Source organism: Chrysemys picta, chromosome 2, assembly GCF_011386835.1.
Source record: "Chrysemys picta bellii isolate R12L10 chromosome 2, ASM1138683v2, whole genome shotgun sequence".
NCBI classification, from domain to species: Eukaryota; Metazoa; Chordata; order Testudines; family Emydidae; genus Chrysemys; species Chrysemys picta.
Genome location: NC_088792.1, coordinates 32739698 through 32763522, shown reverse-complemented (window position 1 = coordinate 32763522; position 23825 = coordinate 32739698). Strand labels below are relative to the sequence as shown.

Sequence of the window (23825 nt, the reverse complement as noted above, 5' to 3'; positions counted from 1 at the left end):
TTCTTGAAGCCTGGTATGTTGCTATGAGGGCTAGGCACCTGGTGAACGCTGTCTGCTGTGGTTAGATAGAAGAGCGAGACTTGGTGGTGGTTTTACAACACAAAAATACTTCTAGTGAGTCAGCTTTGATAGCGATTGTGAAAGTATAAATTGTTTAGGTCAAGAGCCCTGAATCAGTCTTCCAGGGGAAGTGTAGGGATTGTACAAGCTAAAGGACGTGTGAAGAATTTAAACTTTGATATAGTATTTTGTTTCAGTTCTTTTTTGGTTTTGGGGAAGATGAAGTACCTTGAGTAGAAACCCTCTCTCTCCCCTCTTCCCCCACTCACCTCCCAGTTCTGCTTTAACACCTTTGTCTGTGTCCCTTGTCTCTGCTTTGAGCATTGTCTTGTCAGAGAGATCCCTAAAAAGGGATGGGAAGTAGCACAGTGTGGAACTGGATCACTTCTCTCACTTGGATTCTTTCCAACACCTGGCAATCTGTTGTAATTCCACACCATTCAGCAAGAAATAGACCAAATACTCTCCAATGGGAGGAGACGAGGGGGTAATGGAAATACCAAATGGCCTGAGTGAGCTGTCAAACTCAAGACCAGCTGGGTGCTGAGGTGTGTCCTCTTTGTCTCTTCCACTGCTGGCATAGCTGAGATTTCTGGAAATCAAGAGTAAAAGGCACCATATAGAACCAAAAATAGACTAAGCCATATATTTTCTCCAGGAAGGATAGGCTGGCCACTGTGCAAATGTTGTCTTGATCTTCTCAAGACCTCTGGTGGAGTTGAAGCAGTCAATGGAAATGACTTAATGTCCTAAGTCTATTCACTTCAAGACCTCTAACTTTGTACATTCATATATTGGTTTTTGGGGCTTGTCTTTATCACAGTATTGCATGGCTTAAGAAAACCAACATTGGGAACTGTCAAGAACATTAACGTTTTTGAATGGGTGATTTATGTAACCACAGAATATTTTTGTAACAGTTGCCCATCTTCTATCCTTTTGTTTGTCATCCTTGCTTGTTGTGTCTTGTCTCAAATGAAACTGTAAATTCTTCAGGACAGGGACTGTCGCTTGCTAGAAGTGGGTACAATGTCTAGCCCAATAGAGACATATTTATAATTTGGCCTTGAGGGTGCCATGGTTAATACAAATAGTAAAGAATTTTAAAAGCACAATAGCATCAATCTTAAACCAGTCAGTTTAAGCAATTCACTTCTCTAACTACAGATAGAGAGAAGATTTCTCCCCTCCACACTTAAGAGATTGCTAAATAAAGGGATTATTGTGAATGGAATTAATCATTTTGTTAGAAACCATAAAGCTTTTGTAGAAGAGTCTAGCTTTTTGAAAATAAACCCTGAAATTCAGCACGTTTTTGAGTGGCTAGAGTAACAGAGGCAGCACACAGCTGAATTGATTGTGCCAAGCTGTCACTCATTTTGCCAAGTTGTTGCTAGTTACATGTGGCTGAATACCATTTATGAAAACAGTTATGCACGGCCTGCTCTTGCTTTGTCTCCAAATAAAGGCACATCTGACAAGAGAGGAGTTAAGCCTCTGACTATCAGACCTTGAGGGAAAGGACCTTTACTATGAACTGAATAGAAGTGATTTCGCTGTAGCAAAGTGTTTCCCAAAAAGTTGATTTAAGCTTTCAGTTATGCAAACTTGAAAGCTTATACATTTTAAAAGCATGCTTATATGCTTAAAATATATTTTGCTGTGGAGCCTAACTTTCAGGCCTGGGGCTTAGCCCTGCAGTTGCTTGAATAGACTACTAAAATGCCTAATCTAAGAATTATCTCAGGTAGTTAAACAGAATATTTACTGTTAACAGTAAAGGAATGCAAAAGTGAGCCTTCGCTTGCATATGAGCTCTGGTTGTTACACAGAAGCATGGTGTAGACAAGGATGTGCCACATATTGTAGAGCTGTATATGGGTCCTGGAAGGCATACTGCAGCATGGAACCTAAGGTAAGCCTTTGATGTAGTCTTCTGCTGTGGGTTGTGTTGAAAGGGTAATGATGATTTTCTCCTCTTAATATGAAAGTAGTTTTTACTATAAGTTGTTCAGAAAGGTTGTGGTGGCTTTATAAGGAATATGTGGTAGTTTAAAAGACTTGAATTTTTCAGATAAAGTGCATTTCAGTTGGGTTCACATGGTTTTAAAGGGGTGTAAGTTCTTTAGGGCTGGTTGAGAAGGGATACTCTCCTTCCTAAGTCTGACCCAGCTATTTTTAGACCCAGTTCTAAAAAGAACTTAGTTTTGCATATTATTTATATTAATTCCCAACATGGTTCATGGGTTAAATTTTCCCCTTCCTTTGTAGGGATGGTTTATAAAATTGCTTAGTAGGACAATTTGTAGCTGTAAAGATAGTGAGTGGTTAAATAGTTGTGTGTTTATTTCAACTAATTTTCTTCACAAAAGCAAATGATCCCCACCACTGCCTTCCAAAGGCAGATACATACATACCTTCTGGGAGGAGCCCTGTTAATCAATAATAGGGATTCTGAATAACATTAGAGATGTAATGTAAGAAGACTGGAACAGGATCCAGGAGTGAAGCTTTGGCTAAAATGTTCGTGCCTTTGCACTAGAATGAACTCTGTGGTTGTTCTAGGAGTGTAGCTGGCAGTTTGGTGGTGTTATGTTTTGAATTAGGAGGATCTTTTATCAAGGATGTTGCTTGAATATAAATTATGACTGACAGTGCATTTCCAATGTGTTTTGGATTATATCCTGGGTGCGGCGGGACCACTAAATATACTTTCCCAAAGTTTTTTTCACTTCCCTTCTGTATTGCTGTATTCTCTAGTTATTAATGTTGTACCTAAAACTACCCTGGACTAAACATTTTGAAGTGGGAACCATTAGCTTACAACTTTGTAGGCAGCTTTCTTTGCGCTGTTTGACTCTTATCGTACAAATGCCCTTGGATTTTCAACTGCGTACAGACTAAAACATCCCACAAAAAAAGATGCTCTGACCTTAACATCCTGAACTGATTTTAATATTAGTTCAATATTTAAAATGACAGACACTGCAACAACCAGTGAAATGGGTGCAGTTGGTTCTTCCCTTGAGCCGTAGGGCTGTGTGTGAAATGGGAAAGTCTCTTTTTGTTCAGCTGTTTCTTGTTAGCAGTGAGGGAGCTGAGTAATTAGCGCTTGAGTTTAACCTAAACTCTGGTTCTGTGGGAGGTCAGAAGAGCTGAACCTGATTTAGATAAACTGCTTCCTAGAAAAAGAGTTTAGTTCTGTTAGTAGCATTTGTCTCTTTACCAGAAGTCATATTCTTCCCTCCTGCTGAACCAGAGAGCTCCTAAAGTGGAAGGAAGTACTTGTGGAGCTCCCAAATGGGACGTGAGCCCTGTTAGGGAGAGTGACTGACTATGCACCCCTTTATTCTGCCTTGTCACTGTAGGATCAAGATTTTTCTTTGCCTCTCTGAGACCTGAATTCTCCCAGCAGCTCTCTCAGGATCAAGCCATATATATAAAACTATTCATTTTTGATTATCTCAAACAATACAATTAGACACATTTTTGTTGAGTTTATAAACTTGGTGAGAGTCATCATCCCTGCTCTGCCCCTTTCTCTCTCTCCTCCCTCCCTCCTCCCCTCCTCCAGCCCCCCCCCCCCCCCCGGTCTCCACCATGCTCCACAGTGTTGGAAACTGTGACAAACCTACACACATTCATACTTGTTTGAATTTGTAAGAATTGCTTCATTGTTTAACAAAAATGTTGTATGTTCGAATACAGCTCTAAAGGTATGCATGGTGCCTAGTATGGAACCTGCCCCATGGAGCGTACAATCTGATTGTGAGCACTTAAGGTGGTGGCAGATGGCCTCATCCAACAGGAAGGAGGAGCTAAACCAACGGCGGGCAAACTTTTTGGCCCGAGGGCCGCATCGGGTTTTGGAAATTGTATGGAGGGCTGGTTTGGGGAGGGGGTGTGGCCCGTGCCCCCCCCCCCCCCCCCATTCCTCCACCCCTGCTTCTGGTCCCCTGACGGCCCTTGCCCCGGTCTCCTGGCCCATCCAAACACCCCTGTTCCCTGACGGCCCCCTTGGGACCCCTGCCCCATCCACCTTCCCTGCTCCCTGTCCCCTGACACACACACCCTGGAACTCCCACCCCTGACTGTCCTGCGCCGCCCCATACAATCCCTCCTCTCCTTCCTGACTGCCCCCCTCCCCCCCCTGGACCGCTGCCCCATCCAACCACGCCTTCTCCCTGTCCCTTGACTGCTCCCGGAACCCCTGCCCCTGACTGCCCCCTGCCGCCCCATCCAACCCCTCCTCCTTCCTGACTGCCCCCCCGGGACCCCTGCCCCATCTTGGTGCTCAGCTAGCCCTCATTGACACAGTGTCTGTCTCATGACCATTAACACATTTTTTACAGAACACATATGAGGTAGGGCAGTAGTATCCTCATTTTACAGATGGGGACCTTGTGCACAAAGAGACTATGTGGTAGAGCTGAGAAATGAACCTAGATCTCATTAGCTTCAGGCAAGTGTCTTAAGCACAAAGTCATCCTTTCTCCTACAGACCATGCTTCCTCCATAATAAATTCGTTCTCCTCAGGTTATTTACCCACTTCAAAACTTTGAAAGCTCCAGCCTGCATCCATGGAGGCTTTTAGCATCTTCTTCCTCATGATAACTTACAATAAATTAGAATAGCTTTTGGCAAAAAAAAAGAAAAAAGGGGAGTGCTCACAAATGGCAAGTCACTTAATGAAATGTCCTTTTATTGTCCCAAGTTGACTATTACAATGAAGCGGTACTGTCCAATAAAATCCCCATGTAATGGCTTCCTTAGCAGCCATCCACTAGTTTGGATCAGTCTTATAAAATATGTTCTAGTGCCCCAAATTTGCTTGGATATGCTTTCCTTCTTTTACAGCACACTAGTGTGGCATTGTAAGCTAATGCAAGTACTGGATCAACTCCAACCTCTTTTGTACTAAATCTAGACTTCGGGTTTAAGCTGATTATTTTTGTTTCTTAGGAAGTCAGAAACCAGAATTGAGCTAAAGAAAATGTTGCAGCCTTGCACAATGATCCCCCTTGTTCCCACATGCTATTAGAATGATTTTAAATTTCTTGTACTGAATTTTAATTTAGCGATACTGTCCAATAGAGTTCAAAATACTACTGTGGTTTGACTTGAAGCCATTGGCAGTAGGTCCACTTACAAGAAAGATTAAATTACTTAAATCACAAAATGGACTCAGCTTTGTTTCTGTTTAGTTGGCTACTTGAGAATTAGATTTTGAGGTCAAAGTGAGAACACTTCAGTGTATGCTTTGCAGCAACTTTTTGGTTTAGAGTTTATCTAGAGAAGCTCTGTTACTACCCAACTTTTCTGCTATTTCCACTTACTTATTCAGCCTGATCTGACTTTTTTATTTCGGGGGGGGGGGGGGGGTTTGCTGTGGGGATCATGTCTTAATTGGTTTGCAGAGCACCAAATACACTTAGTGCTGAAAGAATATTCACTAATGGCATTTACATTGGGACCACAGTCAGAGGAAGAGCTGTTCTCACACACATTGTAAGAATCTTGAATATCTTTCCAGAGGCCCTTTCAATGTGACACTTGCTAGCAGTGTAAACCTTGTAATCTCCAGTAGTTTTGGCTAACCCTTTTTAATAGATATACTGTGTAAAGTTTTCTATCTGTTGTATTCATGTTTTACGTCTACTTAGAGCAGTGGTTTTCAAACTTTTTTCCTCGTGACCCAGTTGAAGAAAATTGTTGATGCCCGTGACCCAACATAATTATATCTTTTGACTAGAGTTTTCATAAAATCATAATATTGCAATACGTTCCAGCTTAACCCACTTTACATAACTAACACTAGACACTAGCCTTAGTAAACCTATGGTAAGAGGAGTGGGAGGTGGCCCAGGGTAGGGCAGAGGGTGCAGTGTGGGGGTGAGGGCTCTAGGGTGGAGCTGGGAATGAGGGGTTCAGGGTGCTGGAGGGGGCTCAGGGCTGGGGCAGAGGGTTGGGATGCGGGGGTGAGGGCTGTGGGGTGAGGCCGGGGATGAGGGGTTCAGGATGCAGGAAGGAGCTCAGGGCGGCAGCAGAGGGTTGGGATGTGGGGAGGGAGTGAGAGCTCTGGCTGGGGGTGCAGGCTCTGGGGTGGGGCCAGGGATGAGGAGTTGGGGGTGCAGGCAGGCTGCCCCAGTGCTGGCACCAGAGGACTCCCCCCAGCCCTCTCCCACTGGCAGCAGCTACCGTAGCCCATCTCTCTCCCTGCTGGCAGGCAGCACGGAGCTCCGAGGGAAGGGTCCCTCTCTCCCCGCCAGCAGCAGGGAGCTCTGGGGCCGGGGGAGAGGCCCGCAACAGCCCTGCAAGCCCCAGCTTGCTCCCTTCCCCAGTTCCCACCCACCCCCACCTCTCTTCTATCCTCTCCAGGTCCCTGCTGTGCGGCCCTTTAGAGCTGCTGCGCGGCAATGATGGTTATAATTTGAATCAGCAAGGCGACCCAGTGCCTGACATTCTGCAACCCAGTACTGGGTTGTGACCCCTACTTTAAAAAGCGTTGACTTAGAGGATGCATATTTTAAGGTTGCATGATTAAGCACTGGAGTCAGAACTTGCATGTTTAACTCTAGCTACAGTGCTTGTGGTTTTTATACCACTGCTTCTCAACTTTTCTGAGTCTGTACCCCAACTAGTTGTCCTATGAGCTACCGTATCCCATCATCCCTTTTTAGCTGTAAAGGATTGTGTGGTTTGGTTAACAGGAAGACACAATGGGGATACTAGATGGAACGTGCCACCCTCATCTACTCACCTACATGGCACTCTTCTCCAGGCTAGTGCTGCTTCCAGAGACTGTGACGTCGGCTCCACAGTCCTTTGAAACACTGGTTCCTCTGTCCTGGACCTGAGCACTTGTGACCAGGGCGGTGCAAGGATGTTTCGCGCCCTAGGCAAAACTTCCACCTTGCGCCCCCCTCCCCGAGCCCTGTGGCAGCTCACCCCCCCCCCCCAGGCACCCCCACCCCTGTAGCAGCTCCCCTTCCCTGGCCCGGGGAGCCATGCGGCAGCTCCCCATCCCAGCTCACCTCTGCTCCACCACCCCCCTCCCCCGCCCTGAGGCACCACCCCCACGGCAGCTCTCCACCCCACCCCCCCGCCCTGAGGCGCCTCCCCCGTGGCAGCCCCCCGCCTGGGGAGCCATGCGGCAGCTCCCCACCCCAGCTCACCTCTGCTCCGCTTCCTCCCCGAGCACACCATTGCTGCTGCACTTCTCCCGCCTCCCAGCGGCGCCAATCAGCTGATTGGCGCTGCAAGCCTAGGAGGGAGAGAAGCAGAGCAGGGCGGTGTGCTCAAGGGATAAGGCGGAGCAGAGCCGTGCGTGCCGCCCCCCCCACTTACTTGCTGCAGGCGGCCCTCCCCGCGTCCCAGCTCCCTCCGGCTAAATGCCGGGCGGCCAAAGATCTGGCCGCTGCGGTTGCTGCCAAAGAAAATGCCGCCCCCCAAATCCTAGCACCCTAGGCAATCGCCTAGGTCGCCTAATAGGTTGCACTGGCCCTGCTTGTGACTATGGGTTGATATAAATCACCAATTTTAATCATGATTTAAATCATCAAGCAGGAAACCTTGATTTAAATCCATTTTAATCTTGTTTTGCCTTTGTACTTTACTTTCTAGTTCTGTTGTTAAAGAAAGGTTGATTCTCATTGGTTGGTAATGATTAAAACATATTGATTTGCAATGAAATATAGCCTCTAAACTAAAATTGATACTGCTTTATACTAACTAGGAGAATATAGTATAGCTATACATATTTATTTAGGGTATTATGTAGCTTAACTATTCATATTCTCAATTTTTACAGTTTTTATGTTGTCTTTTTAGTCAATAGATTACTAACTTTTTACTTACGATTTTTTGTATCAAGTTCTACTCGGATGGAAATTAAAATTCAAAAAAGTTGCACAAAAACATTTTAAAATGTTTTTATTAGATAAATAAAACAACGCTAAATGTGCTGAATATGTAAAAAAATACGTTTTGCATTTAAAACTGATTTATTAAATCAAGGAAGTATTACCTATAGTTAGTGAATTGAACTGATGGCCCTTCAAGATTTGAAAGTAATAGATCTCATCATCTCTCACCTAGTTTTTATTCATAGATTGGAAGAGGAACAAAATCGTTTCTGCTTCTTCAGCTCCCAATTGGTTTCTCATCTTTAAATGAGCTAGTTCAAATAAACTGAAAAGAAAATATTCTCGTTGCACCTATAGAAGAGGCTACTGTTGTCAAAAGCTGGTTTAGCACTTCAACAGATTCTATGGTTCACATGCTTACCAGTGACTTCCCCAGTTCAGTGGCTTGAGTTTCTTTATAACTTGGCAGCAAACATGTACTACTTAATGTTCTTTTATTTAAATGATTTTATTAGATTATAGTAACTTTAGACCTTAATATAGGTTGTCATAATTTCAAATTTAATGTAAAATGTGTTTTTTTTTATCTGATATTTTTAAATCAATTTTTATTCACCCTACTGTGAAGGAGGGGGAGAAACCTCCACTGTGATGGAGGGGTGATGGGGGGCTTGCAACTGCAGCAGGAGTCGGGGTGGTAGGAGATGGAGAAGAGAGCACGTTACAACAGGAGCCAGGTAAAACATCTGGGCTCGGGCTAGAGTCTTGACTCTAGGACCCTGCACGGTGGGAAGGTCCCAGAGCTCGTGCTCCAAACTGAGCCCGGAAGTCTTCACAGCAATGAAACAGCCCCACAGCCCAAGCCCAGCAAGCCAGAGTCGGCTGGTATGGGCCGGACGCAAGTGTCTAGTTGTTCTGTAGAAATACCCTTAGTGACCACTGTGGGTTTTATGACTCCCTGTGCAACCCCCCGCAATATATGGTAACCCACCCAGTGCTCCCTTATGACCCACCGGATGTTTGTGCCCCACAGGCTGATAAATGCTGCACTGTATAATAGTCTTTAATTATATGATCATAGACTATTATGAGAATATACTTTTTTCTGTCGCTTTAAATAAACATTTAATTATTACATATTTGGATTAAAAACCTGGATTGCAAAGTCTGTCTCTTACAAAGAGTTTGTCCATTACCATCACAATTGCGGCCTCTTCCCTAACTCGTACCTCTGGGTCACTGTAATGCAAACAGAGAAATCTTGGAATCCTTCATTCTTTACTACTTTATTCTGTCCTAGTTAGAGATACACCCAACTTCTCTGAGGAATGTCATCATCCATCTACATTGCTGAGTTGGTTGAAGAGAGGCATTCTTTTGCTGCTATTCATGGGATGAACTAGTTAACTCAAAAGCAAATTTAGCTGCCAGCATAAGTGGCCTGTATACCAGCATACTTCCATTATCGCTCTGTGGTGGTAGACTTATCTGTAGTAAGTGGTGGTAGACAGTAATCTGCTGCGTAAGTACAGTTAACAGTTCACTCTTCATGTGAATGGGTTTCATCGACTGGGGTATGCAGTAATGCACTATACTGCAAGATACATTTTCTTCCACTAATTTATATACATTTGAATATTATATTTCAGAAATGGCATAGGATCACCGCATATACAAGGGCCTTCTCATGATTCAGCTTGTGTATGTCTTTGCAAAGCTCACAAGGGTGCCCTCTCAATTCATTTTAATCTTACAAGATACACATGGGCCTTTTCTCCATCCTTAGGTGTCCCCACCAATGTGCAGCAGTGTATTTAACTAGACTTTTCCCTGTACAGCTAAAGCACCTCTGTAGGCATGCCCAGTAGGCTTTTGTAGTGAAAAGCTACCACACAGGTTAAATTAGGGTGACCAGACAGCAAGTGTGAAAAATCGGGTCAGGGGGTGGGGAGTAATAGGAACCTATATAAGAAAAAGACCCAAAAATCGTGACTCTCCCTATAAATTCGGGACATCTGGTCACCCTAGGTTAAGTACACAGCTTTCAGAATACTCTTAGGGTATGTCTACACTTAGAGTTTTTGCACTGTAAGTTTCACTGGTGGTAGGGAACTGGTGAAAGTGAAGTGCTGGTTTGTGTACTCAATTCCTCAGGCATCAGAGAGTGTTTATACTTCCATCGCGGCTGAGAGCAGGATGAGAGCAGCGCTGTACGGCAGCTATCCCACAGTGTAGCTCTCTCAATAGATCTTGGGGGGAAGGGGAGGGTGAGCGGAAGGCATTCTGGGTCCCTGCTCAGTGCCCTGTGCTGCCCTGCTTCATGTCCCAGCAGCCCCATTACTTCCTTGTTTCTTTCGTGGCATTTTTTTTAAAAACCCCTGCTGTCTGGCTGCTTTCCCTGCCATATCTACAAGCAAAGGGAAAGGGAGTTTCAAACTTCCCGGGGCTTACACGGGGAGGGGTGGACGTCCATTTACTTGGCGTCAGAGCAGTGGAGATGCTGGCCAGAGTGGTCACTTTTGGAACTGTGGGATATCCTTCCGAGGCCAAAAGGGGTTTACGCTGGTAAAACGTCTCTTCACTTCCACAACAGCGCAAAAAGAACAGCGGTAAGAGCTATATGTCTCTTGTGAAGGTGGTTTTCTTTTTGCTGTGAAACTTCTGAGTTTCACCGCAAAAAGTAATTAAGTTTAGATGCTCCCGCGGTTTTAGTGCACAAAAGGGACTTTTTGCGCTTTAAATGTTAAGTGTAGACATAGCCTTAGAAATGAGTCAAAGCAAAATCAGTTCCCTTCAAAACAAGGTAGAGCATTGCTTCTTAATGAGGATGATTTCCTACTACTTCTTGCCACTGCACTCTTTGATCTGTTCAAAATAAGGTGCAACAAAGAAAGTGTGGAAGTGTTTTTCCCCATTGTGCTAAAAAATGAACTCTTTATCAAACTGTCCAGAAAAGCACACATTCAAGAAGGTACATTTCTGGAAAACTTCACCCTGAAAGTTTGAGCATTTCAGAAATCTGTGAATGGTAGAAAATGAGTGATTAGAATGGAACCAGTTATGCATCCTGTACAACCAGTGCAGCAGTCGCATTCACTCCTGCTTAAATTCAAATTTTACAATATTTTACATGCATTGAGACTTTTAGCATCTGCTAGTGTGTAGTTTTGTAGGTCTTCTTAAATTCATTGGTGAAATTGAGTGTGGAATACTCAGAGATATTTGTAAAATAAATTGGGATTTTGTCTGTGATTTCTGTATTTAATTTTACATGTAAACTGAAGAAATGTTCTGATTTTTTCAGACTTGCAAAATCAGTCTGCACTCTGAATCAGACTGGGGGGTTCTTGCAGATCACTCCCTGCAATAAAAATTTTGTAGGCCAAATTGGATTTGCTACAGATGATCTTCAAATTGACCTCCATGACATCTGTAAATCCCACTGCCTTCAGTAGCTTATTGCCGCTACAGCTGATTAAAACTTAGTTAATAATTCTGTTAATGTGCAATAAGCAATAGAATCCAGCTCACTGCTGCTTAGTTGTTTGCTCCTGCAGTGTTGGAGGGAATAAAAAGCAGTAGGAACATCCTTGTTAAATTGAGCAAGTTGCACCATGAATACACACAGGCAGCAGATCTGCTGAGTAACGTGCCGTTCTTACATAGTCACACTTCAAAATATAGCTGCACTAAAGTGGCTTTTAGAAGTATTTCTTCATTTTGCATTGGGAGAGCATAATATAGTTTGGTGGGAAAATAGCATTTTTAATGGAAAAGAATAATAGGCAGGTTTGATCCAAGATCTGCTGTTATACTTTGGCACAACTTGGACAGTAAATGATGATAGAAGCTAAGTTTACCAACTGTCAACATGATTCCCTGTAGTGTTTTTAACACATTCTATTTATAAGAGCAATTCAGCCATATACACTAGTACTTTTTAACCATGATTGTATGAGAAGAGATTCATTCCAAGTGTAACTGCACAGTTGTTGCAGTAGTTCCCCCGCACCCCACCCCCATGATGGCAGATTTGGTTCCCAAACACAGCTTTATTTAGTCATTGTGGACTAAAGATTTTCTAATAATGGAAGTCACTTGGCAAATCTGTGGCTGTTGTGCCCAATAACACGGGATAGTTATTTTGGTTTTATGCTGTGTCAGTATTTTTCACTATTTCAAACCAATGTATACAGTGTCGAAATCCAAAAAGTGAGGAAATATTTCCAAGTTGTCAGACAGCATCTTTTTGTTGGTGTCTAGTGACCTGGTGACTACCCCTTTTCAGCAGATATTGGGGGTGAGGGAAGGAAAGATTATAAAAGAAAGAGGGGGAAGTCTCCAGTCCTCTGGAAGGAAGTTAGTTCCTAAATTGTGCCTTCAGGGTCTTAAAAAATAATACTGACTCAGATGTTGGAAGTGGTCATGCACTTAAACTGTTTGTGTGGGAGGCCTGGTGAAAAAGCCAATTGCAACGTGAGGGGGAGCGCTCACTGCACCATACAAGAAGAGGGAGCATGTGGAGAGAGCTCCCTTCTGCTATACCTAGAGTGGGATTTGTACTGCCCTCTACCCTCCCTGATTTTTTTCCTGTGCCGTAAGCCTAGGGAACGGTCTTGCTGCTCTTCTCTTAGAAGCATCACTAGTAAACATAACACAATGGCAGTGTAGCATGTGAAAATTCTGTTGGGAGCTGCATGAAAACTTTTGTGAATAACAGTAGGAGCTATGGGCATCAAAAGCTAAAAAATTACCAAATGATAGTTTTGGTGTGAGTACTCCACTGCAGAACTCTTCTGTACCGTTGTACAACGGAAGTCTCTCGCCACGGAAGAGTATCAAAATTAAAAAGTGTTTCAAATGAATGTTTCTATTTTGCTTTCATCTAGTTCAGGAGAAAATACATGTATTGGACAGTTAGGTTCCTTGCTGTCTAGAACATTGGAAAGTAGCTGTTTGCAACTGATGTAGTGGCCCATTTTTAAGCAAGCAGCAAATGCATTTATTTGGAAACTAATTGACTTTGAAATAGCAAATTGTCCTAAAATGTGTTGAATGAAAAATAATTGCACTTACCATCTGGGGCTTTATGTTCATGTCCGTAAAATAAATTAACAAAGCTGTAAGCTGCTAGTATCATGAAACGGCAAATGCAATATGTTCCAGCCTCTGCAAATGAGATTCGGCATCTTCATAACTTTGCATATAATAGTCTCCTACACAATGGTTCCTATTGCTGTGTTAATATAGTGAAACTTTTTTCCTGCTGTTGACAAGGGATAGCTGAGCACCCTCTGTCAGTTGCTTGCATGCTGTAAGCTTGCAAGGTAAACACTGGATGACCTATAAGCCAGCCAGTCAACTTGCACGTTGCCTTATTAGGTAAGCAGCTGAGAATGGTGTCTGGGGTCAGAATATGCTGGATGGCATCTAACTGAGCGTTCAGCTTAGAGTTAGATACAGCCCAGATCTATGTGATGTGGCCCAGTACTATCGTACGGATAATGCATTGCATTTCAGTTCATTTTTCATAAAAGATAAAACTTCAGTTTGCAGGTGTCGCAAAGGAGGCTAAAGAGGATGTGAAGCTCTTTGTAAAGGCTGTGATTTAGAAAAGGGGGCTTCAGTATCGCTCTTTGCCTGCACAGTGAGCACTTGATGATTATAATATGCATTAGCTCACCACTCTCTCTGATAATCTTGCCGGGGCTTTATGAGATATATTTCTTTGTAGAGCCTGGTTGTGTCAAGTGCTTTGCTGTCTGAATATCCTATTAACAGAGAACCAGTTTTAGAAAAACGATTTGTGACGTTCTGTTTCTTCAGGTAACATTCTTTTAGCACAGCAGACATGCAGTTTCATTTCCCTTCTCAGACGGTTTACTCGCTGAAAGAGTGAATTTATCCTTTGGTTTTGATATTCCCTCTCTTTCACAGTTTTTCATGTGTTGGATAGCACTGACTGAATCGTTTCACTTACCCATCGCAATGACTGGCTTTCACACTGAGAGAGGCTTTTAAGTAAAATATACGTATATTTGCAAGTGTTATTCCTTACCATTGATATTGAGTGCCCATAGACTCAGCCAAGCATAGTGCAGCCAGGTGCTTCCCTACATAGCTCTGCTAATACAGTTCAATCCGGACCTATAACTTTCTTGCTCCGACCCGTCAAGAGAAATTTGAAGCCCCAGTATATCATGTTTGCTGAGCCCCTGGCACAATTTACGCCCCCTCCCCCTTTCCTCCCCACTTGTCAGCCCCACTATTAGTAGCTTGTTCCTCTCTTGAACACACTGGAGACTGTCTGGTATATTTGCAACATGCACTAAAGGGGACTAAGAGGAGCGATCTTGCTTTCAGCCATTCAACCCAGGTCACAACGGCAGCTTCCCCTCTGGTCACTGTGCTGACCAGTTCCCTTTTCATATGTTCTTAATGCATTTTGCTCAGAACTGCAGAATGTAACGTCAGACTGAAATACACTTGTCACCATGAATGAGCAATAATTTACCAGAACATTTACAATTGGGCTGCCCTAGGGCTAGCGTTCTAGACAGTTATAATAATAATTATAATAATTAATGGAGATATCCCATCTCCTAGAACGGGAAGGGACCTTGAAAGGTCATAGAGTCCAGCCCCCTACCTTCACTAGCAGGACCAAGTACTGATTTTTGCCCCAGAACCCCAAGTGGCCCCCTCAAGGATTGAACTCACAACCCTGGGTTTAGCAGGCCAATGCTCAAACCACTGAGCTATCTCTTCCCCCCAAAACTCCTGAGATGTCACCCCAACAATGTGACAACCCAGAGAAAGGCCAGAATGTTGTGTGAAGCCAGCACTAAGAAAAAATAGCATTTAATGTTAAATATTTTGTTTAAACATTACAGCTTTTTATAGTGTTATAGGCTCCCTTCTGATTTAGTGTCTGCCTCATCTCAAGACTTGGAAATGTCTGTTATATTTCTAGGTAACTAGTCACGGTGTAGCTTGTGAAATGGGTGCAATGCTGCAGTGGTAAACAGAATTGATGTTTTCCTTTAGAAATCAAATCTCTTTGTTTTAAAGGCTTTTTTGCAGCTGGTCTACTCTTCCTTGGGCTTAGACGTGTGTTTGGAGAGTACTAATCTTTGCATTAGAATACACTCTTGCATTGTAGAGTCATCTAACTGAGCTCTTTATCCTGGCTTAGCTGTGCAGGGCCATTTTCCAATTGTCTTCCAAGCAGACTGCCCAGAGTTAACAGAATTCCACTCTTGGGGATCATCTTGTATTTGGGAGGAGACTGAAGTGAAATATAAGTATGGGAAGGTGGGGAGGAAATAGTTTCTAGGAAGGAGGTTGGCACTGCCTCGCTGACAAAGCTTGTCAGAATGGCAGGGCATTTGCAAGCAATGCCTCTGAATACTGACTAGACAAGTCCTTGTTCAATCCCAGGAAAAGTAGGATTGCCTGTTCCTGGAGGATCATCACATGACTTAATCTTTAATTTCTGGAAACTCCAGAACAACCCTAAGAGAAGAGATGCAGTTCACTTCAGAGTTAAGAAAGAGGTGAAGCTTCTTGTTGAGCAAGTAGGGGGAAAACAGATGTTTCTACAATGCCATGGCTAAATGTGGCAGACCTGCCTGCACAAGCAATTATTTGACAGGAGGCTGAGAGCGTCTGTGAACGTAGCTGTTTAGAGAAGGAGGAGGATTTTGAATTGGAGGTGGGTTTAAATTACTTAACCTGTTTGAACAAAAAAATTAAAAGCCTCTGAAGCACAAGCACTTTATTGTGAACCACATCCAGAAATAGCATTCTGGAATTTCATGGACAAGGCAAAACTCTGGTTCACAAATGCCTCAGGTTTGTATACTGTAACAGGAGAAATGTGTTTTTAATACATTTCAGCCACTGGTGATTTCTCATGTTGATTTGTCTTTAACCTGGTTTTGACTTCATGCTTCCTGAACTACTGATATCCAAAACCGCACAAGATTTTAATTTAAACTTAGGCATGGCTTTATCTCCTATTTTTTAAATTCTTTAATATTATGCATAGCAAAAATTCGAAGTGGGTGTGAAGGTTTTTGGCAAGATTGTTAATTTAATGGATTGCAGTAAATCAGTATTGTAATGAGTTACATGTCGACTTACTTCAAAGATTCTACAAGCCATCTTTGCTTTAAAAGCCTCAGACTTCTGATTAGAGAGACAAGGTAGAGGAAGTAATATCTCTTATTGGACCAACTCCTGCTGTCTCTTTCACCAAGAGAAGTTGGCCCAATAAAAGAATATTACCTCATCCACCTTGTCTCTCGAATATCCTGAGACCATCACACTGCATACAGACTTCTGATTTTCATTCATTCACTCACAGAGGGAATCAAAGATGGTGTCTAGACGCTGCAAATTCCTTGCAGTTTGTCCATATCAGCTTTCAGAAGGTTAAGGGGTTCTTGGTATAATAGAATACATAGATTCTGTTAGGACTACACTAAGTATTGACTGCTCTATTAACAAACGGTGCTAGGTTTAAATGAATGAAACCGTACCCAATGTATGTGCAAATCTGTCTATAATGCATATTTCAATGTGTTCATTTTCAAACAGTGATGTACATAATTAAAAAATCAGTTCCAAATATACGGCAGTCTTTGAGAAACTAAACAGGAGATTATTTTCCTGGGGATGCCTAACAGAGAAGGGTCTAGAAAAGATGTACTGTATACTTCTAGAACAAGAGACCTAACACTAGCACAGAAAGGAATGTAATAGGACTTGAATTGATTTTACCGTGTATTGATACAGTTCCTGTGTTAATAATTCTAACAGTATTTTAAACTTAAAATAATTATTTATGAACTCCAAAGCTGCATTATAGATTCAGGAGCATTTCAGGGTAAGTCTGATTTATTTTGGTCAATTCTGTGTCCTGCTGATACCCACATACACTACAGTAGATCACTGGGTTGGGGAATGGGCTTCTCGGACATGAGCCAGAACTTAAATGGATGCGTAATACTTATTTTTTAAAAAAGTATTGATCTTAAATCATCCTATAGGCTTGATATATAGGCTAATGAATATTGACATGCATTACGTGAATGCTGGAATAAATCCCTCCATGCCTCCATCTTTCTTAAAACTTACTGCTCTTGGAAGCAATTGATAATCTTTTGCAGGAGACTTGTTGAAATTGGTGCCTCTTTCAAAAAATCTCACTTCTTTTGTTCAGTGAGGAAAATGCTTACTGAAACAGTAATGCAAAGAGTATCTAGATTCTTGGGGTGCATACAAAAGTATTGGTTCTTTTTTCCAAGTGAGAATTCATGTGTAAGTATATAGAACAGGTGGATGGGCCATGTCCTTTCAACACATCTGGCATTTTACATCAGATAGCTCGGTACTCAGAGTGCCATTTTACTGACCATAAGAACATAAGACCAGCCATACAGGGTCAGACCAAAGGTTCATCTAGCCCAGGATCCTGTCTTCCGACAGTGGCCAATACCAGATGCCCCAGGGGGAAATGAACAGAACAGGCAATCATAAAGTGATCCATCCCCTGTCGCCCATTCCCAGCTTCTGGCAAACAGAGGCTAGGGACACCATCCCTGCCCATCCTGGTTAATGGCCATTGATGGATCTATCCTCCGTGAATTTATCTAATTCTTTTTTGAACCCTGTTATAGTCTTGGCCTTCACAACATCCTCTGGCAAGGAGTTCCACAGTGTGTTTGACTGTGTGTTGTGTCGAAAAAATACTTCCTTTTGTTTGTTTTAAACCTGCTGCCTATTAATTTCATTTGGTGGCCCCTAGTTCTTGTGTTATGACCATTAACTTTGTTTTTGATTTCTTTACATGTGACCTGTTTTAAACTACCTGACGCAGGTGATGCAATGCAGAGTTCTATTTATCTGAAGACTTGTCCAAAATAGCAATACTAACCAAAGAGCTGTTTTGCGGCATTCAGGAGGCTCGGGGGAGGAGCGAGGACGCAGCGTGCAGCCGCGTTCTTGCTCCTCCCCCCAGCCTCCTGAATGCCGCAAGACAGCTGATTGCTGCAGGCAGGAGGTGGCGGGGGGGAACAGCAGAAAGGCACTGATCCGCGGGATCTGCCGGTGGGCGGGAGACGCTGGGAGGGGGGCATAGGGGAGCTGATGGGGGGGGCTGCCAGCCTGTTTAATACCTGTATTAAATTGCTTGTTTAAAATTGTTTAAAATGTATATAATGCCTTTTTGTCTGGCAAAAAAAAATTTCCCTGGAATCTAACGTCCCCTATTTACATGAATTCTTATGGGGAAATTGGATTCACTTAACATCGTTTCGCTTAAAGTTGCATTTTTCAGGAACATAACTACAACGTTAGTGAGGAGTTACTGTAATTACGTAATAATTAGGCAGAAACATAGGATTCTGGAACTTATTGCATAACAATAGAAGTGATAAAAGGAAAGCGAAAAGGATTAATCATACTTCCCACTCAAGGGATGATCTCATGTCAGGAGATTTTATCCCGGATTAGAAATCCTGTATAAATTACCTTCACTAAGGAAAATGAGAAGACCACTTGCCAATATATATGGGGGCAGGGAGTGATGAGGTGTATATGATCTATTTTAAAATCTATTTTATTTAAAAAACCTGTGTGCAGTCTTTCTTGAATATAGTATGGATAATCATTTTCTGTTTAACGTACCACAGGACAAATACTTCAATTTTTTATAACTTTATTTTGGGGGCTGATAGCTGTGTTGTGGTTGTTTTTCTTTCTTTCTTTCTGGAAACATTAGGAAAAAATGCCAATTTTGTCCTGAATTTGTCGTGGTTTTGTTTTGTTCTTGTTGCATGTGGCCACAGTCCCCAGAGTCTTGTGATTGTGGCACAATCTAAGATGCCATTTTACAATGTAGCATCTAGCCCTCGTGATTGCAGAGAGAGGCTTGAGAACAAACTCCCAAGAACTAAAACTCAAAATTTTTAATATTTTTAAAAATGTTGTGATTGGGGGTGGGGGTGGGGGTGGGCTGACTCCTGGATAAAGTTGTACTGTAAGTTGAAGGCAGCTTACAAGCAGTCTCAGCTCCAGCTTTGATTACAACAATCCGTGTACCCAAACAAAATGATGACGTTTTGCCGCAGTTCCTGAGGGAAGTTACAGAACAATCTTCAGTTGCCAACAGATCTTTCGTGGGCAGTCTGTTTTTGATTAGCAATGTATGCTTAACCTAATTTTTTCATTAACTGCAATTTTAACTTCCAGCTGTGCTCATATATTAGAGGCATCTGACATTTAAAAATTGGTCTGGGGGATGGGATGGGCAAGGAAAGAACAGCAGATCTATAACATAGCCTTGCTATATCACTGAGATGGACATGCTTCTGCTCTTGATCACTTGATCATTTTAAAGGACAGAATGGCCACCTTGAAATATTTGGAGATCTCCCTCTTCATGGAAAGATCCCCCCCCCCCCCGTTTTTGTTTTTTAATGCCAAATTGATGGGTCTTCTCACGGGACTGGTTTTAGTGTAACAGCAGTCTCATAACTGTGCTGACCCCATGGGCCCTATGAAACTAGGTTTTGCCACAAAGGAGGTCAGGTCAAATTGTGTGTGTGGGGGGGAGGGGAGGGTGGACTTGCTCATTATATAGAGGATGGAGAAACTCTTGAAGACTGAAGTATGTGTCCAAATTCCCCCTGTCTCTGCATGGCGCCACACTGCTGTTGTATTTTAATCCTCTGCCTCCAACAGAACTAATTCTGAAGGACCGGAACAGACCCATTAACTGAGTGCCAGTAATGTAGGGTCACAGAATGCTATGTTAGAAGTAGTATTCAGTGCTAAGATCAGGGGGGTGTATTCATGGATATCCTGCACAGAGTAGCACTTGGTGAATAATTCCAGTTTCAGGTGAAGAGAGCTTGATGCTGAGCTCTAGACCAAATGATCATTTGGGAAAAATCAGATATGGATATTCTCTGTTGCAGTTCATCTATTCCCTCCCCCGACCTTAAGCCCTCCATAGTAGTAGTTATCTTTACACCCATGAGCTACCCCCTGCATTCTTGAACTGTCAGCCCTGAACGCTAGGAGAGGAAGTCCTACCCACAGTAGTGTCTGTCATAAGTTCTGCTTTCACAGTGGAATTGGCAGCTGTTCTGGAAACTCAGGCTTATTTACACATCCTATAAGTAGCATTTGAACACCATGAGTAAGAATTCATTTAAAATTACCAAGTTCCTAGAGGGGTGTTTGAAGTTATGATGACCTTCCAAGACTACATATACTTTTTTCTTGCTCATTGAATCTCTATCACAAGCAAGATGATGGCTAAAGTCCCAGAGGAGACTAAGGCTTGGTCTACACTACGGGGGGAGGGGGGGTCGACCTAAGATACGCAACTTCAGCTGCGTGAATAGCGTAGCTGAAGTTGCGTATTTTAGATCGACTTACCTGGCTGTGAGGACGGCGGTGAGTCAACCGCTGCCGCGCTGCTGTCAACTCCGCTTCCGCCTCTTGCCGTGGCGGATTTCTGGAGTCGACGGCAGAGCGATCAGGGATCGATTTTATCACATCTTCACTAGACGCGATGAGTCGATCCCCAATAGATCAATTGCTACCCACCGATCCGGCGGGTAGTGAAGACGTGCCCTTACATAGAAGGTGAGTGAAGGAGTACAAGATGCCTTCAGCTTATAGGGATTAGGCAATTGGGCCCATCACAAAGAAGGTGGGTCCATTTTAGAGATAATGGCCATAACCTCCCTCCCCACCCCACTGTTCCCCCAAAATTGCAACAAGTAGACCTGGTAACCAGGAGATGTCTGGCTATACTTCTGGAACCCAGATCCTGTCTTCTATATTAAACATGCTACAGGCTGTTTAAAGAAACTGGAAGAAGTAATAGTGTCCCCCGCACCCCGAATTGAGTCAGAAATTACTCATAAACACCAAAGAAAATAAAAGCAAACCACTTCAAACAACCTGGCAGGCATACATACTGCTTCCTGGTAAACTGGCTGAAATTAACATTTTATTTTCTTTTGACTGGACCATATGTTTGAACTTAGCTGTCTCCTAACGTTAAATCCAAAATAGCATCTTTCCTATGTTTGTATTGTGGTAGTGTATAGAGATGGATTAGGTCCCCATTGTACTAGACACCATGCAGGTACATAATTTAGCACAGTTCCTGCCCCAAGGAACATACAGTCTAAGTAGACAGTGGCTCTACGCCTGCACACCCATAAACTAACATTTTGTAAGTCTAACATTCCTGACTGCTATTCAGTCTTCCATTGGTATTTAATCATTTAAGTGGTTCGGAGTGGAGGAGGAGGGGGGAAGGAGAGTACGAGTTATTCAATAATTGCCTTTGGCTGTTTTGGGTTTGTGTGTGTGTGAATTTTTGTCTCAGCCATTTTTAACACCTCTTTGGTTGGTTGGTTATTTCATTTTACTCCTGAGATGATCAAACAGGTCTGCTTTGTAAAACAGTTATTGCACCCTTCTGAAGAAGTGCTTCCAGATTTTTAGAATGGAATATAAAGGATCCTGAAGTCTCATTATTGAAGTCCACAATGAATCCAAAACCTATAAAATCTAGTTTAAGATAAATGTGGCAGCTATGCTGTACTTATTAGATAAATTGTCTTACAGTTCTGCACCTTCTGTCTCAAATTAAAATAAGTGTCTGGGTATCTGTTCTTAACTCCCCTTCTCCCACCAGTAATTTTGTTCATATGTTACCCATAAATCTTCGCTGCTTAAACATTCCTTTTTGGCCTATCGAATGGGCAAAATGTTAAGCATAATGATATGATTAAACGTCAGTCTTCTGACAGCCCAGTTGCTGTGCTTTACTTTGTGTTTAAGCATTCTTTGCAGTTTATTCTGATTAGAGATAAGAAGGAATTACTCCTCTTGGAGAGAAATTTATTTTCCTGTAAAGAATATTGGGTTTCTGCAATATCTTCTTGCTAGAATATAATTTGTGATTTGGCTAGAGCTTTGAAGTAGTAATATTATAAAGCTTCCAATCACCATTGTCCAATTTGTTTTAGCATTCATGTGCCTAATTTCTGCTTGTAATCTGATTACTGGGCTTGAGCTGCTCTACTTTGCAGCCTATTGCTATGCATTTACTGTACTCCCTGGGACGCGATAGCCTGACAGCTTCAGTCCTGTGCTATGAAAAATCTCTACACAGTATTGCTTAGACAGGCCTAGGGCTGTGGCTGGTTGAGAATTAGCTCCCATTGTAGTTTCTCATTGCTGAATCCTTTGTTTGTGCAACCATGTTCAGAAATCCTTGGATCTCCAGCTATTTGGGAAATGTTAAATACTCTGAGGAACAAGGTAAGAGTTCAAAGTGGATAGAGAAGAATGCAATTGATTTCTCTCCCTCCCCCCCCCTTTTTTTTTTAAATGTATATGCATACTATTTGTCCTTACATAGAAGCATTTGGTACTTTAGTAATTAGTACTCAGTTTGGCATCTAGTCTATTTTATAATTTCCTCAAAGGTCACTTTTCAAAAATCCGATTAGATGGATCTTCTAATTAGCTTAGCTTGCAGTTGAATTAAGGCCTTTAAATGTACTGAGTAACAATGGAATGTCCAGGTTTCCTAAATTAATATTCTAACTGCTTATATTTTAACTGCTTTTGTTTTTAACCACTATTTTGTAGATTGAGTGGAAATATATTGAATGGTTAAACGCACAAGCAAGTTCATAATTTAACACTGAAGTAAACATACTCTGAATTGTAAATACAAATACTTAAAATTATTTCTGATAGGATTATAAGTGTGTTTATAATCTTCTTGTCACTGTTGAGGGAACACAATATTGTTACATTTGCAGTGATTTCTCTTTAGCATACTGGACTGTGTATGTTTTTAGGTTAACCATTGAAACAGAGCCACCTTAAAATGATTGTTCTTTGGACCTGTTAAGTTCTCCTGAAAGGAGCCTTTTTTGCCATTCTTTCAATGTTTTTATTAACTAAATTTTAAGGTTTAGTAGATTGTGACAGTAAGTTACTTTATTACACTGTAACAAGTCTTCAACATGTGAACGAATCAGGCAAGGGGACCCATAAAATATAGCTGTATACCAGAAACAAGTTTTTGTGGGAGCAGATGAATTTGCCCTATAAAGTGCACAGCAATTTAAAAATGTTAAATGTTGTTAAATGTGTTTCCTGGGTAACAGAGTCCGTCATGCCATGAGGGCAGGGGACTGGACTCGATGACCTCTCGAGGTCCCTTCCAGTCCTAGAGTCTATGAATCTATGCCCCTCTGCGAGCCACTGCCCGTTCCCCCTTCTTCAAATTTCAGATGATGAGAGCTCCTCTCTCTCTTTTTTGCTGCAGTGGGGAGGAATTTTTCTGTGGCCTACATGTGGTTTTCGTAGTGGACAGCTGTTTTTGTACCAAATAGTATAAGATGGGTTATATACTATCTGAATGGTTATAAATTTTATGCATGCCTGGTTTTGATTAACCAAACTCATACTGTGTTGGTTTTTTTGTGGAGAATTTTTATCTGCTGTGCTTTTACAGTATTATAAATCTGGCCTTTCTAGAAAATGTTTATGGAATATTTTTTTTAAATTATTAGTGTAATGATTAGTAAACCATTCATAAATCTTTGCTTATAACACTTTGTAGCTGGTCTTACAAAATGTCTCTGCTGTATGATTAATGAGCTTTATTTTCCATGTAGTTAGTTGGAAAGAGAAACAAAATGGCAAGAAAAAACAGGAAAGATGATAATGCCTATATAAACTAGAAGGATGCTGTTTACTTGTTAGCAAGATTGCTTTAAATATTGAATTGTTTCAGTGTATTCCAGTGTTCTAGAAAAAGGTCATTGGTTTACATATTTTCTAGCCTT

General features: G+C 42.1%; 1 protein-coding gene across 50 annotated transcripts in view; it reads left to right on the top strand.

Annotated features, from left to right (window-relative positions):
- The window catches only part of SVIL (supervillin), a 208705-nt gene that overhangs the window by 93158 nt on the left and 91722 nt on the right, over positions 1-23825 (top strand). For 10 of the 50 annotated variants that reach the window (XM_042858376.2, XM_042858347.2, XM_042858391.2 and 7 more), the window contains exon 1: positions 22206-22281. The exons of the other annotated variants lie outside the window; for them this stretch is intronic. In XM_042858376.2, the coding sequence (XP_042714310.2) occupies positions 22221-22281 (61 nt within the window). In that variant the 5' untranslated portion in view covers positions 22206-22220. Of the gene's footprint in view, positions 1-22205; positions 22282-23825 lie in introns of those variants that run through there. 50 annotated transcript variants of the gene reach the window in all.